This window comes from Pelobates fuscus, chromosome 8, assembly GCF_036172605.1.
Source record: "Pelobates fuscus isolate aPelFus1 chromosome 8, aPelFus1.pri, whole genome shotgun sequence".
Classification (NCBI taxonomy): Eukaryota; Metazoa; Chordata; class Amphibia; order Anura; family Pelobatidae; genus Pelobates; species Pelobates fuscus.
Window position 1 is genome coordinate 97710558 of NC_086324.1, and position 16663 is coordinate 97727220.

The window sequence follows — 16663 nt, forward strand, 5'->3', positions numbered from 1 at the left end:
GATTCAGCATACTTAAAATATAAACATTCTCAAAAATCACACCAATCCCTCCAGTGAATACAAAGTTACTCGAAAGTCCGTTTATGACCGACCGCAGGTACCGTTTCGTGCCCAAAAGAGTTCCCTGGATTCGGGCTGTGCGGTCGGTCACTAGCTGGACTAAAAATGGCTACGTCCCGCTCGAAGTGGGTCGGTACTTCGACTTTCGTTGAACTGTCGAAGTATCGTCGATAGTACGGGTCGGCGGATTCGAAGGTAAAATGGCCGCCGCCACGTGGTCCTTTGTCCGATGTCGGCCACCTCGAGGATGTTGGTAGCTTTGGCGCTTCGTTAGTTTCTGTTGCATTCGAAAGGTCATTTGTACAAAGTCATAACCCTCCGCATGATCCCTCAGGGACCATAAGTACTGGGCAAATCAGACGAACCCAATAGGTTTAGTCCAGATGGATGGGTCTGTCACACTAGACACTCAGGATTCGAGCTTCAATGTAAACCTCAATGGGGCAAGGGTTTTGGTTACACCTCCTCCCCCTTTTTTTCCCCTTTTCTCTCTCACATCTTCTCTCCTCCTCCCTCCCCTTTTTCTTCCCTTTCTTTTCTCACCTTTCCCCAGCATACCTGTCCTGCTCCCCGCACCCCGCCCTACCCCTCCTCTCGCACATGGAGGAGGGGGCGTCCGAGACCAGTGGATCAGAGCAGAGGGAGGGATCTGAGCCCCCAACAGCCTCTCCCGGACCCACATGGCACCATGGGAATGCACTAAAGGGCGACTTCATTATTGGACCACACCACACAGCCCCACTGGATAGCGCAACCACAACAAACGAGGCCACCTCCCAGACTAACCTAGCACTGACCTACCTGACAAACATGCAGGACCCTAGGACAGAGCCTTAATGACAGACCCCCTCCCCCAGGCCATAGAGGCTCATAAAGGACTAAGGGTGGAGCACCAGATCGATACAAGCAATACAGTACGGACCATGCGGAGAGAGCACCACCCCACGCCCTCAGACGAAACAGCCTCTCCTGTGCAGTTACACAGTAAGCCTGACCGGACGACGCACAATGGGCCGTACACCCACACCCACTGGAATATAGGTCTCACGGGCTTACTGTCGGCGACAGGCTCACCCCGCACTAACAATACCTGACAGAAAGGCACCCGACGAATCGGGCAGGGGGAGGGACAAATTGGCCTCCAAGGTACCTGACGAACCACCTGCCCTAACCCCCCAGCCCTGTCACAGTTGCTCGACATTACCTGACTCCTGGCGCCCACCCACAGGAATTGTGGAGACATCAATATACTCAGGGACACCGACACAGCTACCCTGTGGCTGCGCTCCCCAACTCAGGTGTAATCGGTAAAACATCCAGAGGGTTTTTGGGGGTGAGGGGTGGGAGGAGAGAGAAACTAAGAATGCTTTACACCCTAGCCCAGGCGAAACAGGTGGATGAATTCCACAGAACACAAACCCCTTAGCATGGGCTCCCGAAAAGGATACATACCCTCTCTCAAGGATACTTTTACAATGTAACACATAATTACACAACTAATGCCCATGTCAGACCGATACCTACTACAACCTGTTATATTTGTACTAATATTAGACACCATGTCAGAAGTGTGACTCATATTATTGTTCCTTATAAGCATGTTATCTCTAAACCCTTGTTGTATACCTTCTTTTCATGAGCTTAATTCTGCACAATTGTCGAAAAAAATAAAAGAACTAGAAAATGACTGTTTCTCTTTAAGCTACAAATGTGCATATATCATTTGTAATCTGTACTTCATAATGTACTGCTCTCACTTAAACACACACAAGTAAAATCTAACTTTTTTTATTTTTCAAACAAAACCACAGGAAATGACTGCCTCTTATTCATAACATGTCTTCAATTATGCAAATAAGCTAAAGATGGGCTGGTAATAATATAAAAAAAATGCAATGTTCTTCCTTAGAATGGAATAGCTACAACATCTTTTCTGCCCAATTAACACTCTTACCCTGCATTACCAATTATTAAGGTTTATAGCAGGGAGCATGGTAATCACACACAGTTTATTTTGATTATAACATACATTAATACAGATTTTGCAACTAAGTCATATTCAACTGTTGGCTGACTGTGCATCATGGTCACAGGAATACGAACGGGATGTACCTTGACACTGAAATTGTTCTCCCTGTCTTCAGTTTTTATTTATTTCTTTAGGCACTCTACAGGTAATTGGGTTAGCTTGTAACGCCCCACAAACATGGTTAACACAATTTCTATGTCACAGCAAGTGCAGTACAGAAACTTTAGAAAAGCCTACTAGATGTTGCAAGTATATACCAAACAAACAGTATGGCTAAGCTGACTTGCCCAGTTTTCTGGATAATAAACTCTGGGAAGATATTGTTTAAAAAGGATAGTGGTAACATTTCTTTTTCATTTTTCCCCCCAATTTGACAATCTTTATTATTTTCTTTCATTTGTAAGACTTGGGATTTATTTCTAAATTTCACAAAATAATTATACAGCTAAATCAGCAATAGGCACTATTGAACAGTTTTCATTTTTTGCTACATTTTTCATATATATCAGGGGGGAAAAAAACAAACAAAAAAAAAAACCTTTCGCTAGTGTTTCTGCATTATCTATGGCTGAAGCAAAGAACACATAATCGGTACTCCTTGCTTACTAGATTTAAATTTAAGGGTGGTCTTGCACTCCTGGATCTGTCCCTCTATCATCAAGCAATTCATCTACAAAGAGTGCTTTAGTGGTCCACTCTTGGACACTTTTTAATATGCATCTCCATTGAAAATGTGCTAGCCCCGTTGCCTCTTACTCTCTGCCCTGGATCCCACCTTCTACCTTGGCTGGCCTTAAACTCACACATCCAACTATCCCAGTTAGCTATGGGTATGGAGACCATATGCCTGACTCCCCCTTCCCTCTCGACCACAGATAACCCACAGTTTCCTCCGGCATTGCAGCTTTCTATCTTTGCCTCCTTGGGCCACCTTTACCCTCTCAGACTTCATAACCTGCATCTGCATACTCAACTCTTGGAGTACAGTGTGTCTGAGCTAAATACTTTTATTTGGCATCTCAGGTGGTCCTATACTCCCCTACTATAAAAAGCTTTGGGAATGTGAACTTTGCAAAACCTCTGACGAATCTGTTAGAATGGATATTCCTTTTGACCCATAAGCCCTCTATTAGCACCCACTATCACAAATCAGGATACAAACCGTTCACTCATAGTACAACATGCCTGAAAAGTTAACCCATATGTACTCAACTGCAAACTTGGCACTCTCATACATATTTCGTGGAACTGTCCTGAGATCCGACCATTCTAGAAGGCTGCTCATGCAGCGGTCTCCCAGCTAACAGACATCTGACTTTCTTTACACAAAGAAATTGGTTCTTCCACTTATAGTCTTATACCCCATTATTGGTAATGGAGAGAGGTGCCTACCACACAAGATTTTGTTCTTTTCTTTCACATCTCTACTCAGGATGAAGGTTTATGTAATGAATGACCGCATTAGGAGAGATTTGTCCACATTTTTTATTCTGAATAGCAGTGCAAAAAAAGTGTGAAAGGGGATGACTAACCAATTGATTGTGCCTGCTGGATCCACTGGTTTACATGGCGATTGCCACACTTTTAGTACTTTAGGCCACTTATATATATATTTTTTTTTAAATAAATAGGACAGAACACTGTCAAACTCCTCATTGTTTATTACCTAGTTTCTCAACCCATGGTCCAAGAGGCAGTTGGCCTGAGGGAGAATCGAGGCGGAGAGGGAACTGTACTCATAATTTTCTATCCCTGCGGTGATGCCAGGAGCTGTGTAATGCCATTAGTCCAGACCTAGCATCACTAAACCATGTGTGATGGGGCAGTCCTGGGAGAACACAAAAATTACACAAGGCTCACACTAGACGCCTGGGAAAGGATCTACTGCAGCTCTCCCTAAGGTAGGGAGGCTAGGGGGACTTAAATAAAACTAATTTAAAAAAGTTATTTGTGAGCGTGTGTCAGTGTCCTGTGTGTAAAAGTGTATGTGTGTGTTTTTAGACCTGGTCGAGGATACTTCTTATATACAGAAATTGTAAATTGGAATAATTTGACAACCAGGTCTGGAAAGAAAAAAGCCCCTAGTTACGGACAAATACTGATCTAGAAGAAGAAGTCTGTAGACCAGATTTGCCAAAATCCAAGCTCCCCACGTGTTTATGGACTTCAACCCACAAAATTCTCTGAATAAAGCAACCAAGCAGAGAATTATGGGAGCTGTAGTCCACCTATTCAGGGCCACAATTTGACAACCCTGCTGTAGACCATACCTGTTTTGCCTGCACCACTTTCTCCTGTGATCAATATGCACTGATCTTTATCCTGGTCTCTAAGGGAACGATAGGCTTCATCGGAGAGGGCATAACTGTAACAAACAAAATAAGAAATGGAAACGGTTATGTACCAATGTGTAAGCACCAGCTAAACTATTTATTTCACCAAAAACAACCACATTTTCAAATAAGGGCCTGGCAAGGAGGGTTTATTAAAATATGGTGGTTTTATAGTAGTATTGCCAACAAGAGAATGCAGAAATGTCAAACTTGTTATGCGTTTTATCTAGACATAATACTATGTAAAAATCAGATATATATTATTCAGAAATATGAACTGAATTTTTTTGTGCTTGCTGTACATCCATGGATTTGTAGCTTCTTGCTGTAGGCTATATTTTTTCCAGACTAGGTAGTAACAGAGCATTTAAGACAATGCCAGTATTATTTTTACTATTAATAAAAAAAAGGGATATCCCTCATAAACTGGGGTTTATTGAATATATAGTTCACCAGGCAGCAGTTTCATTTATGAGAAAACTGGAAATAAAAGCCTCTGTTGTGGTGACTCAGGCACTACAAGTAAGGAAGGTCTACGGGGACAAAATAAAAAACTGATAATACCAAAACCGGAAGAAAAAAATAAAAAATTCAGCTTCTGAATTCATTCCATCATAAGGCAATATCTCAAATAAATCACTAATCTCAGCCAAGCATGTAGCAAGCCAGTACAATATGTACCAGCCTCTATTATTGATTCTTATACTCCACTTCCTCTTTCATTAAAGCCCTGAAGAAGTGAAGAACTAATACTAAAATGACAATGTTATGGAATGCACAAACATTCCATAAAGTGTGAATACAATACTAACATACAACATACACACAGACACACAGACACACAGACACACACACACAGATATAAATATACATCTATGTATTTCGGGGTGGGGGTGCAGACAATTCTATATCAGACTATTGTACTTTAGATTTTTGATGCAGTGAACATGTACTCCACACTTAAACACCCAGAGGGAGCAACTGAAATATTTTGGGGAGAAAATATTGCAATGTACGTAGACCCTGCAACCACTTGAAAATGGAGACTTTAGCAGAACACTCCAAGCAAGGAAACAGATATGCAGCTGTGAACTCTAACAATGCAGAATGCATTTTAAAATTTGGAGACTGCGGTCTGTATTTCCCCAGAGCCCCATACATTTAGTCAACCTCTGCTACTTAATGCCAAAGGTGCCTTTCTGAAATAGTAGGGAACTTATCTATAGATTGCAGCAAATTATTTTTAGTTTTTACTATATAGGTTTATTTTAATTAAATAAAAGACTTAAAAGCAGCAAGTCTGGATGGTATCTCACAAAGCTCCAGGATTGCAGGCTGACTGTTACCCTATACGGACAAGAAGCGACAGGTATTTCCCAGGGTTCTGGAAAAGAGCATTCCTTTGTATCAAGCCACCTATTGCCTTAAACTATTTACAGAGCCATACTGCACTATAAGTCTTCCGGTAACTATGTTCATTAAGGATGAAAAAAATTTGCAAGAAATTAAGTGGGGTGCTGCCTATAAAAAGCACAACTGTGCATAGGATTTGAGCCAATCATTAGTAGGCTCAATAACAAACGAATGTGTCCACCTCACTATTTGAATTCACTGCCCATCACTTAAAGCTGCACTATTTATTACCTTCTTTACGACATTAAGACACATACCCATCAACTATACTGAATTCAACGGAACATTGCCTATTTTAAAGCCTTATTAACCCATGCCAGATTGGTACTCCTACCTTCATCTAGCCTAACCACCATTCAGGATGGATTACATGTGCACCACTGAGGCCATGCTCCTCCTGTTCCAATATCGGGAGACATGAGATAAAGAACCAAATATATCATGGGACCCAACTGTTAGGGATTCCAAGTACAGTTCATTAACTCCAGGAATGGGAAGTTGCTGAATATTATTAAAAATGTATTTCATCCATACACAACCCCTTTTCACGCAAATCCCACCCTTATATCTGGCTCCCATAGCTTATGGACAAATGAGCAAGGGTCTCTTCATTTATTATATACTCAAAGCAGAGGTCAACTGCAGAGCCGGCGCATCCATAAGGTGGCACAGGCGGCCGCCTTAGGGCGCACGGGCTGTGGGGGCGCAATATTTCAGTGACCGGCAGGAGGGAAGCTCTCCCTCCTGCCAGGCCACCATCTCGACCCCCGGCGCGGCGTGCGGCAGTGATGTGATTAGACGCGGCAAGGGAGCTCTAATCTCACTGCTCTGCTCCCTCGCGCGCTGTCTGCTTATGCCGCGGTAGCCGGAATATGACGTCATATTCCGGCTCCCGCGGCATCATCAGAGAGCCCGCAAAGGAAGCAGAGCGGTGAGATTAGAGCTCCCTCGCCGCGTCTGATCACAGCACTTCCGCACGCCACCCAGCAGCCCCAGGGACCGATCCATCATCCACACCAGCTCTCCAGGTAAGGAGGCTGGGTGGAAAATGTGTATTTCTAAAATAATCAGTGAATGTATGTGATGTGTGTCTGTGAGTGACAGCGTGTGTGTGTGTCTGTGAGTGACAGCGTGTGTGTGTGTCTGTGAGTGACAGCTTGTGTGTGTGTCTGTGAGTGACAGCGTGTGTGTGTCTGTGAGTGACAGCGTGTGTGTGTGTCTGTGAGTGACAGCGTGTGTGTGTGTCTGTGAGTGACAGCGTGTGTGTGTGTCTGTGAGTGACAGCGTGTGTGTGTGTCTGTGAGTGACAGCGTGTGTGTGTGTCTGTGAGTGACAGCGTGTGTGTGTGTCTGTGAGTGACAGCGTGTGTGTGTGTCTGTGAGTGACAGCGTGTGTGTGTCTGTGAGTGACAGCGTGTGTGTGTCTGTGAGTGACAGCGTGTGTGTGTCTGTGAGTGACAGCGTGTGTGTGTCTGTGAGTGACAGCGTGTGTGTGTCTGTGAGTGACAGCGTGTGTGTGTCTGTGAGTGACAGCGTGTGTGTGTCAGCGTGTGTGTGTCTGTGAGTGACAGCGTGTGTGTGTCTGTGAGTGACAGCGTGTGTGTGTCTGTGAGTGACAGCGTGTGTGTGTCTGTGAGTGACAGCGTGTGTGTCAGCGTGTGTGTCTGTGAGTGACAGCGTGTGTCTCTGTGAGTGACAGCGTGTGTCTCTGTGAGTGACAGCGTGTGTCTCTGTGAGTGACAGCGTGTGTGTCTGTGAGTGACAGCGTGTGTGTCAGCGTGTGTGTCTGTGAGTGACAGCGTGTGTGTCTGTGAGTGACAGCGTGTGTGTCTGTGAGTGACAGCGTGTGTGTCTGTGAGTGACAGCGTGTGTGTCTGTGAGTGACAGCGTGTGTGTCTGTGAGTGACAGCGTGTGTGTCTGTGAGTGACAGCGTGTGTGTCTGTGAGTGACAGCGTGTGTGTCTGTGAGTGACAGCGTGTGTGTCTGTGAGTGACAGCGTGTGTCTGTGAGTGAGTGCGTGTGTCTGTGAGTGAGTGCGTGTGTCTGTGAGTGAGTGCGTGTGTCTGTGAGTGAGTGCGTGTGTGTCTGTGAGTGAGTGTGTGTGTCTGTGAGTGAGTGCGTGTGTCTGTGAGTGAGTGCGTGTGTGTCTGTGAGTGAGTGTGTGTCTGAGTGAGTGCGTCTGTGTGTGGCTGTGAGTGAGTGCGTCTGTGTGTGGCTGTGAGTGATTGTATGAGTGTGTGTGTGCATGTGAGTGTATGAGTGTCTGTCAGTGTATGATGAGTGTGTTGGTCAGTGTATGAGTGTGTGTCTCAAATCAGTGAGAGTATGTTTGCCATTGAGTCTGTGTGTGACTATCAGTGTGTCTGTCAATGAGTGTCAATCAGTGTGGGTCTGTCAGTGTCAATGAATGAGTGTGTGTCAGATCAATGAGTCTGTGTCTGTCAGTGACGTCTGTGTGTTTGTCATTGAGTGTGTGACGGTCAGTGTGTACAGAGTGTAGCAGAGCGGAGCGCGGTACAGGAGCTTCTGTTTCCTGTACCTGGCCAGGGAGCACTCCCTGTCAGTCCGGCCGTGTAAAGAAAACTGAAGCTCCTATAGGGGATCTGCTCCTCTCGGCAATGCAACAATAGAGGTAGGAGGCACACCAGGAAGGGGAGTGTGACCACTATAGGGGTGTGGGGTGTACCAAGGGACCGGGAGGGAATGGGAGAGAAACACCAAGAGACAGGGAAAAGAGGGGAGAGGGGAGAAAAACACTAAGGGACAGGGAAGGGAAGAGACCACTAATGGTCGGGGAGGTGAGAGGGGCTGGTTAAGAGGCACATAGGTGAAGATGTTTTTTTTTGGGGGGGGGAGGGGGGCGGAAAAATGCATCTTCGCCTATGTACCTAAAAATCTAAGCACCGGCCCTGGTCAACTGTAACAGGTCACAACTTATGATTTATCTAAAAAAAAAAAAAAAGGCACTGTGTTGGCTTCATCTCATTGAACTGGTTATAAATGTCTCCTGGCACCACCTTTTAATTCAGAATTTAATGTTTTTAAAGTTTTAATGCTAAACAGTCCCCAGCACTCCATCCCCTCTGTGCTGCTTGGGTGAATGGCTGTTTTAGCCTATTAGAGTGCCCACTGCAAGTATGAATGGGTAAGACTACAAGGATGTGTAATCTCAGTCTGTACAGAGGTTTAAAAAGCAACTGGATGCATATGTGCAAAAACATAATATTCAGGGTCATGACTTTTAATAGGTGGGATAACAGTTTGTTGAGAGGAGATATCGGACTGCTATTCTGAGGTTGAGAAAAAGGCTTTGTTTCCTAGTTTGTTGCAAAAGAGGAAAGCACTTCAAATTGTGTTTGATCAGTTTTTGCTTTTGATCCAGAGAAGGGCAAAAAAAACTGATGTTTGGCTGAACTTAATTGATAGAAGCCGCTTTTCAGACCATGTAGCACAATTCTACTATCAGGAATGCATGAGATGGGATCTCAGCTTCCATCATGAAGTTATGGAATACAATTAACACTTATTGAAAGATCATCATGATTGGCACTTCGTAGTCAGGACAGAGCTCCTTCAAGAAACTGCAAAGTTTAGAACCTGCTTTTGCAGCTAATGCATTAACCTTGTCAGGACCTTTCTACCTACTCGTATTTGTAAATTTTTAACAGGTTACATAATCTATTAAAAATAAGTAAAATGTGGCACATGCTAGGTTACCAATGCTTCTCTAAGAGAAGCATTGGATTCACCTGGAGATTAAGGATATTGAGTACATTCCAGAGGTGGATCAGAGCTGTGGTGTGGAGGTGATCACAACACTGGATTAGAGGCAAGCTTATTTTATTTTATTTTTTGTTAATGAAAATATTTATTATAAGTTGAAAGATTTAAAAAAAAAACATTTTTTAATGCTGGAGTGGTCCTTTAGAAACGGTATGCTTTTCACGTAGCTAACCAACACAGTAGGTTAAAAAAATGCATAATAAGCTCTCATTTTCAGCTATAAAAAAAAAAAAGGCAATGGCACTTTAACAAACTATCTCACGATCACAGAAACTATGGTTTCATTGACATGCCTCCTTTAATTATGTACTATACTTATTATAGTTTTATATCAAAACGTAAAATCAAAGGACAGCAGCCTCTGAAGCTAAAAAAGGTTTTGTAAATGTGCTAAAGATAAAAACCATCTGTTTTTCCATGTCACATGGCATAAAGCAGTGCAATTTTCAAACAGATATCTCCTGTTATTGATACCTAAACTGTCTCAGAGCATGGGCTCACCAACCAAAAACCATATTGTTTCCATTTTAGTTTGGGCAAATGAATATCAAATAAAGCAAAAGCACAGGTGTATCTTAAATAGTTTTTTTTTTTTTTAAGAATAGCAAAAAAGGACACCTTAGACAATAACACTATTTCAAGATTGTTTCAGCACAAAAATGTTTGTTGCAGTATAGTAGTGATAGTGTTGCATTTCTTTTATAATTAAGGCATTACTCAAACAAAAAGTGAAACCCAGAACAGATAGAAAGTGTGTTCCAACACTTTGCTTATTTGTAAATTAAAAAAGAAAAGAAATCATTACATAAAACCTAATTTTAAGCAGAAACAGACATAAGTTTGTTAAAAAAAAGAAAAAAAAGTTTGCAGCTCCAGAAAGAGTTTTGCAGAACATGTTTTTTTGAATAAAGCCCCCATTTGCTAGCGTTTCCAGTTCTCATCTATTCAGCCCTAATTGGCAAATTAGTTCATTAGACATTTTCTTTCCTATGGGGCGGCGGGAAGAACGTGATTAAAATGATCCCCAAAACAAAAAGAGAACAAGAATTTACCTGAAAGTTTATTGAAAATAGTGTAAACATTATGAAATTGTATTAGTTATATTAGTCCAGCAGACAAAAAAAATTAAAAATTACCAGAGTTCGCTTTTATTGGACCAACAAGATCAAATTTTTTTTTTTTAAAGAATAAAATACCACACAAGTATAGGTACACACTTATTTTTTTTAAAAAAAATGCATATACATATATAAAATTAAAACCAAAAAACATAGGAGGTAATTACATTTTCTTGTATTTGGTTTTAATGTAATACATTAAGAGGCCATTTTTACTCCACAATTTGGAGTTGGAGCAGGATCGGAGGTAAATACTGAACTAAATCTTACATTAAGCATTTTATGTTTCTTTAGTAGTTAGAACTTCCCGATCGACAGTGGATTTGCACTTGGGGTTCGTAAAGCATCCATATATGCCATCTTCTTAGGCCAAGAATGGCATAAAGGTAAATCTCCAAATTTTAGCCTGTTCAACATCTGGGAATTTATCTTTATGCCATCCATGTCTTAAAGGGTTATTCCTAGCACCCTTACCAATCTGTAAAAAAAAAAATCAGGGAATAGTGAAAGTAGGAGAACGACCACAAAACTCATAGCAATCGGGTGATCACTGCATCACGTTTGATACTGTGAGGCCATGTGCTTCTCAGATACCATATTGGTTAAACCCTTTTGCGATCCGGATTCAAACAACCTGACTGAACACTGGTATTTCTGCAGTACTGAGAGAGTTGTGCTTATTATCATTGCCTAAATGTTAGCACTACATTTGAGAGTACCCTGTTTGTATACTATTGCGGTTCCCTTTGGCACTTCGGTCCCGCAAACTGCTCCCTCTGCTCATTCGCGGGATGAACTGCAACCCCTAAAAATAAAAGAATAAGGCATGATGTCATTACCTTAAAGGGACCAAGTCATCTAGAAGACCCAATGCGGTTTGGGCTTGCAGAGATGACGAGGACCAATGGAAACTCTTTTGAGCCCATTTAAGGCTTGTTTTAGCCTCTTTGCCCTATCGTGGTTTCTGTTAGAACCTCGTTTAGTGCTCCTAGTGATTCTCTTGTGGTTTGGAGACCCCTAGTCATCTGGGGGGGGATTTTTTAGGGTCCCCACCTGCCGCTCAGGGGTGGGGGCCAGGGGGGAGGACCTTAGGTTTCCCCCCCTATTAGTATTTAGGGCCCCCACCCACCGCTCAGGGGTGGGGGCCAGGGGGGAGGACATTAGGTCCCAGCACCTTATTATAATTTAGGGCCCCCACCCACCGCTCGGGGGGGGGGAGGACATTAGGTCCCCCCCTTATTCTGATTTAGGGCCCCCACCCACCGCTAAGGGGTGGGGGCCAGGGGCTCGGGAGGGGGGAACTTATTTTTTTTTACAGTGAGGAGCCGCAGGCTGCTCACTGTTTAATAGACATGCCTCTACTCGCGGTATAGCGAGTAGGGGCATAATTTACTAATACTAAGTACTTTACTTAGTATTAGTAAATTTGGCTGAAAGACCAATTTAGGTCTTTCAGCCTTTTAGTAGATAGCTCCCTAATACCGTGGGAATTAGGGAGTTATCTACTTATTCATTCCTGTCATTACATTGACTGGCTAAGTAACTTACATTTTATATGAATGTGTGTTACTTGATTGTTGTAAGTGTTGCAAATACTTACAGCTGAATCCTGGTTATGTTTGTATACTTTTTATTTAAAATGTATTTACAATGTAACATTCTTCTTCTTTCACTGGGTAAGTATATTAGTACTTAGGCAATACTGTGCTTCGGAACTTCGACACTTCGGAAATTCGGTAATTTCGGAACCTCGGCAATTCGGAAGTACCCGAATGTCCGAATTGTCCGAAATCCAACCGAATACATATTTGGACCGAAACGAATTGCACACGTCTAGTACACCAAGAGAGGGTGTGGACAGTGAAGACTACCGAAAAAAAGGTAATAGGGTGAGGTGCCACGACCAGGGTGAAGCAACTTCTTTGTCATGCAACCACCTTCCTTTAGTTCTGGCTGTAGGATTCTATAGCTCGAGTTTTTTTCGGAAGGCTCCCATGGAACTATGGATTTGAGCTATAAGTTTGTCTATGATATACATATCTTATTTTGGACACTACTACTTCTATGTTTAGAACTTCTGTTTGTAGCCACGCCTGACTACGAGCCTTTCGGGATTTAATTAATCAATTATTTAGAAACCAAAATCTAAGCACACAGTGGAAAATCCAATGCAGGCTTTATTGGAAATGGACAGGCCGTCCACATTTTATTAACCACTGAATGTCTGGACCATTGTTTATTGCGTTTTTTGAGAAACCGCACGGTTTAGGACTACACAGGCCGGTCTAATAGTTATGCCATATCTGTCTGTAAGGCACTATGGGAGGATTCAAATAAAATATGCATGCAGCCCTTGAATTCTGTCCATCCATCCTAGTGACGGTCAGACTGCCACTAGATACTTCAGACTACACCATATCCAATAATTCTATTCATGATGTAAACATGCAAAGTATTCCAATGCTGGGAATGCATACAATGCTTCTCAAAGAAAAGGATTGTACCAACAGAATGGAGATGCTTCACGTGGACTGTATTCTCTGGAGAATACTTGTGTTTGATGGTTTCAATATGAGCCGATCAGGATATATTTAAATTACTGTTTGCACTGTATTAAAGGTAAATTGTGATTAATGAAAGGAAAAAAGTTAAAATTAAAAACATTCAAAAGGAGGGGGCATATCAGTTTAAACAGATTCAAATAAAAAATAAAAAAAAAATAAAGTTTTAGGTTGTTCCTTTAGCACAAACTAAATAGATATAGCTTTGTTTTTATTTGTGCTTTACCTATTAACCTACTGATATGATAGGCTGAATTCCTGGACTCACTCTTAAAAGTGCAGTGGTGGATTCTGGTTTTGTGCTGCCCTAGGCCAAACTCGGGCTCCCCCTTCCCCCCCTTTAAAAATTACACTTCCTAACAGACACACTCCCTCACTGATGCATGCACTGACATACACTCACTGACAGATACACAGTCATTTTCACAAACACTGTTTAACCAACACACACTTTCACTGAAACATACACATTCACAGACACACACGCACATTCACCGACAGACACGCATTAACTGACACACACTTAGTATCAGACACACTGAGACACACATATACTCACTGACAGATACACAATGACAGACATATATACACTCCGTATCAGAAACACAGACATATACATTCACCAAAAGGACATACACTCCCTGACATACACGCATACACACACACACACACACACAGAAACACCAATACATATACTGACAGACACATAAACACACGGACAGACATCCATACACTCTCACTGACAAACAGCACTGTATTTAGCGCAAGGCCTTGGGTGGCACTTTCAGGGGGCGGCAAAAAGTCACCCCTCCCAAACGTCCCAAAAGATGCCTTGTCAGCCTCTTACAGGGATTACAGTGAAGATTTGAGAATCTAGAGAACATTTCCTCCGGTAGAATACCTGCTCTCCTGGGATCACAGCAAACAGTATCTACAGCACATTTCATAAACATGCTTCTGTGTACCAGGAATAATATAAATTCTTTTAGCCTTCAGTATCATGGAGATCATCACAATTTTAACTATTTTTAAATATTTGAACACCTACAAAATAAAACTTCAAAAAAAAAAAAAGTTAAATAATTAACGGGGATAAATTATAATCTTCACCTTTAACCATATAAATGATGTCTAAATGGCAGATTAGTGCAAGTGTTAACAACTAAGCCCTACTGTAGGGTGTCTCTGGTTACAGCCCTTGAGCCTGGTTAGGACCACAGGTCCCACTGACCAATGACTGACAACTTTCCACAGTCCAACCGGTTTTATATTTACATAGACCCTACAGTTCCAATTTGTATATCATTATCTGAAATAACTTTTCAATAAACCTGTAAATCTACACAAATAACTTGGGCAATGCATTTTTAGAAAGAAAAATAAAGTGTATAGTGATTTTTCTTTTAAATAGTTTTCCAATTCTGATCTTTCACTTAAATAAAAGAAATTAAGAATCACGAAGGAAGGTGCTTAATGCAGGACATTTTTACATTTTACAATACTGAAGGGTAGACACCCTTTACTACATTTTTTTTTTACCATGATGTGAAGCCTGAATATTTGAGCCAGCTAAATCAAGTTACCTCATACCCCTAGATTATGAGAGTAGGGAGCTGTCATAGCTATAGATCTGGAAAATGAAGTAAGCAAGTTCATTAACCCCTTACTGTGCTGGAATCATCTGCATGCCCAGTATAAATCACATACCATAAAACCAACATTACTACATTCTTCCATTCTTTCAAGTTTGTGGGAAAGAGCGCAAGGGTCTATTTCGGTTTCAAATTCTCAAGGGCTTTATAAAAAAAACAAAGCCAGATGTTCTGACTCCAAGGGAAAATAAAAACATAAAATCCATGTAATAGGATATGGCATAGTTTTAAATATATAAAATGAATTTAAAAAAAAAAAAAATGTGACCATCAATGAAGTCATTGCAGAGAGAATATATACACAAGATACCAACACATGTGCCACAGCTTCCCAAATAAAAAGGATACCGGAGAAACTGACGGAAGCCAAGCACAGAGAGATGGACACAGGTTTCTTCAGGAAGGAAGAGATTCTTTATTCGATTCACCGATCGGGACTCAGAGGGACTAATGTCACCAAAAAACAGCAAAGTCTGAGTCCTGATCATACAGTGTAGGTCCCTTATATAGGCATGTAGCTCCTCCCATAATCAGTTCAACCTACACCTATTCTTATCTAATCAACCGAATAGAGGCTAAAATCCTGTTTGACCACATGGCTTGCCCAGCACAATGGAGGAGGGGAAATACTCATATATCCTGTATTCCTACTTATGCTCCTTACACTACTGATTGTATCTTAGCTACGTGTAACTGACTTAACTGGTACATCAACATATGTAAGTGCACATACCACGTGGCAATCTTGTCCTAGTAAATTTTTACTGAGATTCCACCACAAAACAAGGGCATTTTAATTGCCCAGGTCAATTAATATTTAAAATAAGATATTTTAACCTTTAGTATGTGCAGCACGTGGCAGCATGCATGGTACAATTCCGTTATTTTGACAAATCAGAGCCTAAACTAATTATTTTGTTTTCTGGCTTGTATTGAAGTTAGCAGAGGCCAGGATTCAATGGGGGTGGGAGCACAAACTTACTCTTGCCAGGGGTGCTGTATTGACCATCTAAAGTGTTGCATAGGACACGTTGGGCCTAACCCCAACAGGTACAGTATTTTGTAGTCTTACAGTATTTATACATAAGAGTATTTGATATCAAATGAGCGTTTGCTGAACACATTTGTGCTGGCATATATTAACAGTATAAATAATGTTTGAATATTATGCACAGTTCTAAAGACCATATTCCCACAAGAATGCCAACAATCAGGGTCTATTAAAATTGTACAGTACATAGCTCCCTATGTAGGATGGGCAGTTCCTATTTTGCCCCCCTCCCCCCCCCCCCTCTTCCCCTCCTTCACCCTTTTCTATCACAATGTCGCCAGGACCAGAGCAGTTATAACAATTTTGTGGTGTTTGTGTTTAGCTGTAATTTTCCTCTCGCATACAAAATTATATATTGTTTTTTTCTCAGGACAAAAAGGGCTTTCTTTACATATCATTATTTCTATCATGTCATAATTTAATGTAAAAAAAGTAGTAAAATATGTTCAAAAATTGGGGGCAAAAAAAAAAAAAAAAAGTTTACCTTTACTTGAAAAATCTTTTACTCATCTACAAAAGCTAATGAAAAAGAAACTGCTAAATAGATAACAAAATTTGTCCCCGTTTAAAAAACACCCAGTGTTTACATGCTTTATTGCAAGTTATAGGGCTATTCGTAGAAGTAGGACATTGCGGTTTCAAAATATACATTTCTAAAAATTA

General features: G+C 41.5%; 1 protein-coding gene across 3 annotated transcripts in view; it reads right to left on the reverse strand.

Annotated features, from left to right (window-relative positions):
• Positions 1–16663, reverse strand: part of MYO1B (myosin IB) — a 235345-nt gene that overhangs the window by 136923 nt on the left and 81759 nt on the right. For all 3 annotated transcript variants that reach the window (XM_063430177.1, XM_063430176.1, XM_063430175.1), the window contains exon 4: positions 4360–4454. In XM_063430177.1, the coding sequence (XP_063286247.1) occupies positions 4360–4454 (95 nt within the window). The remainder of the gene's footprint in view (positions 1–4359; positions 4455–16663) is intronic.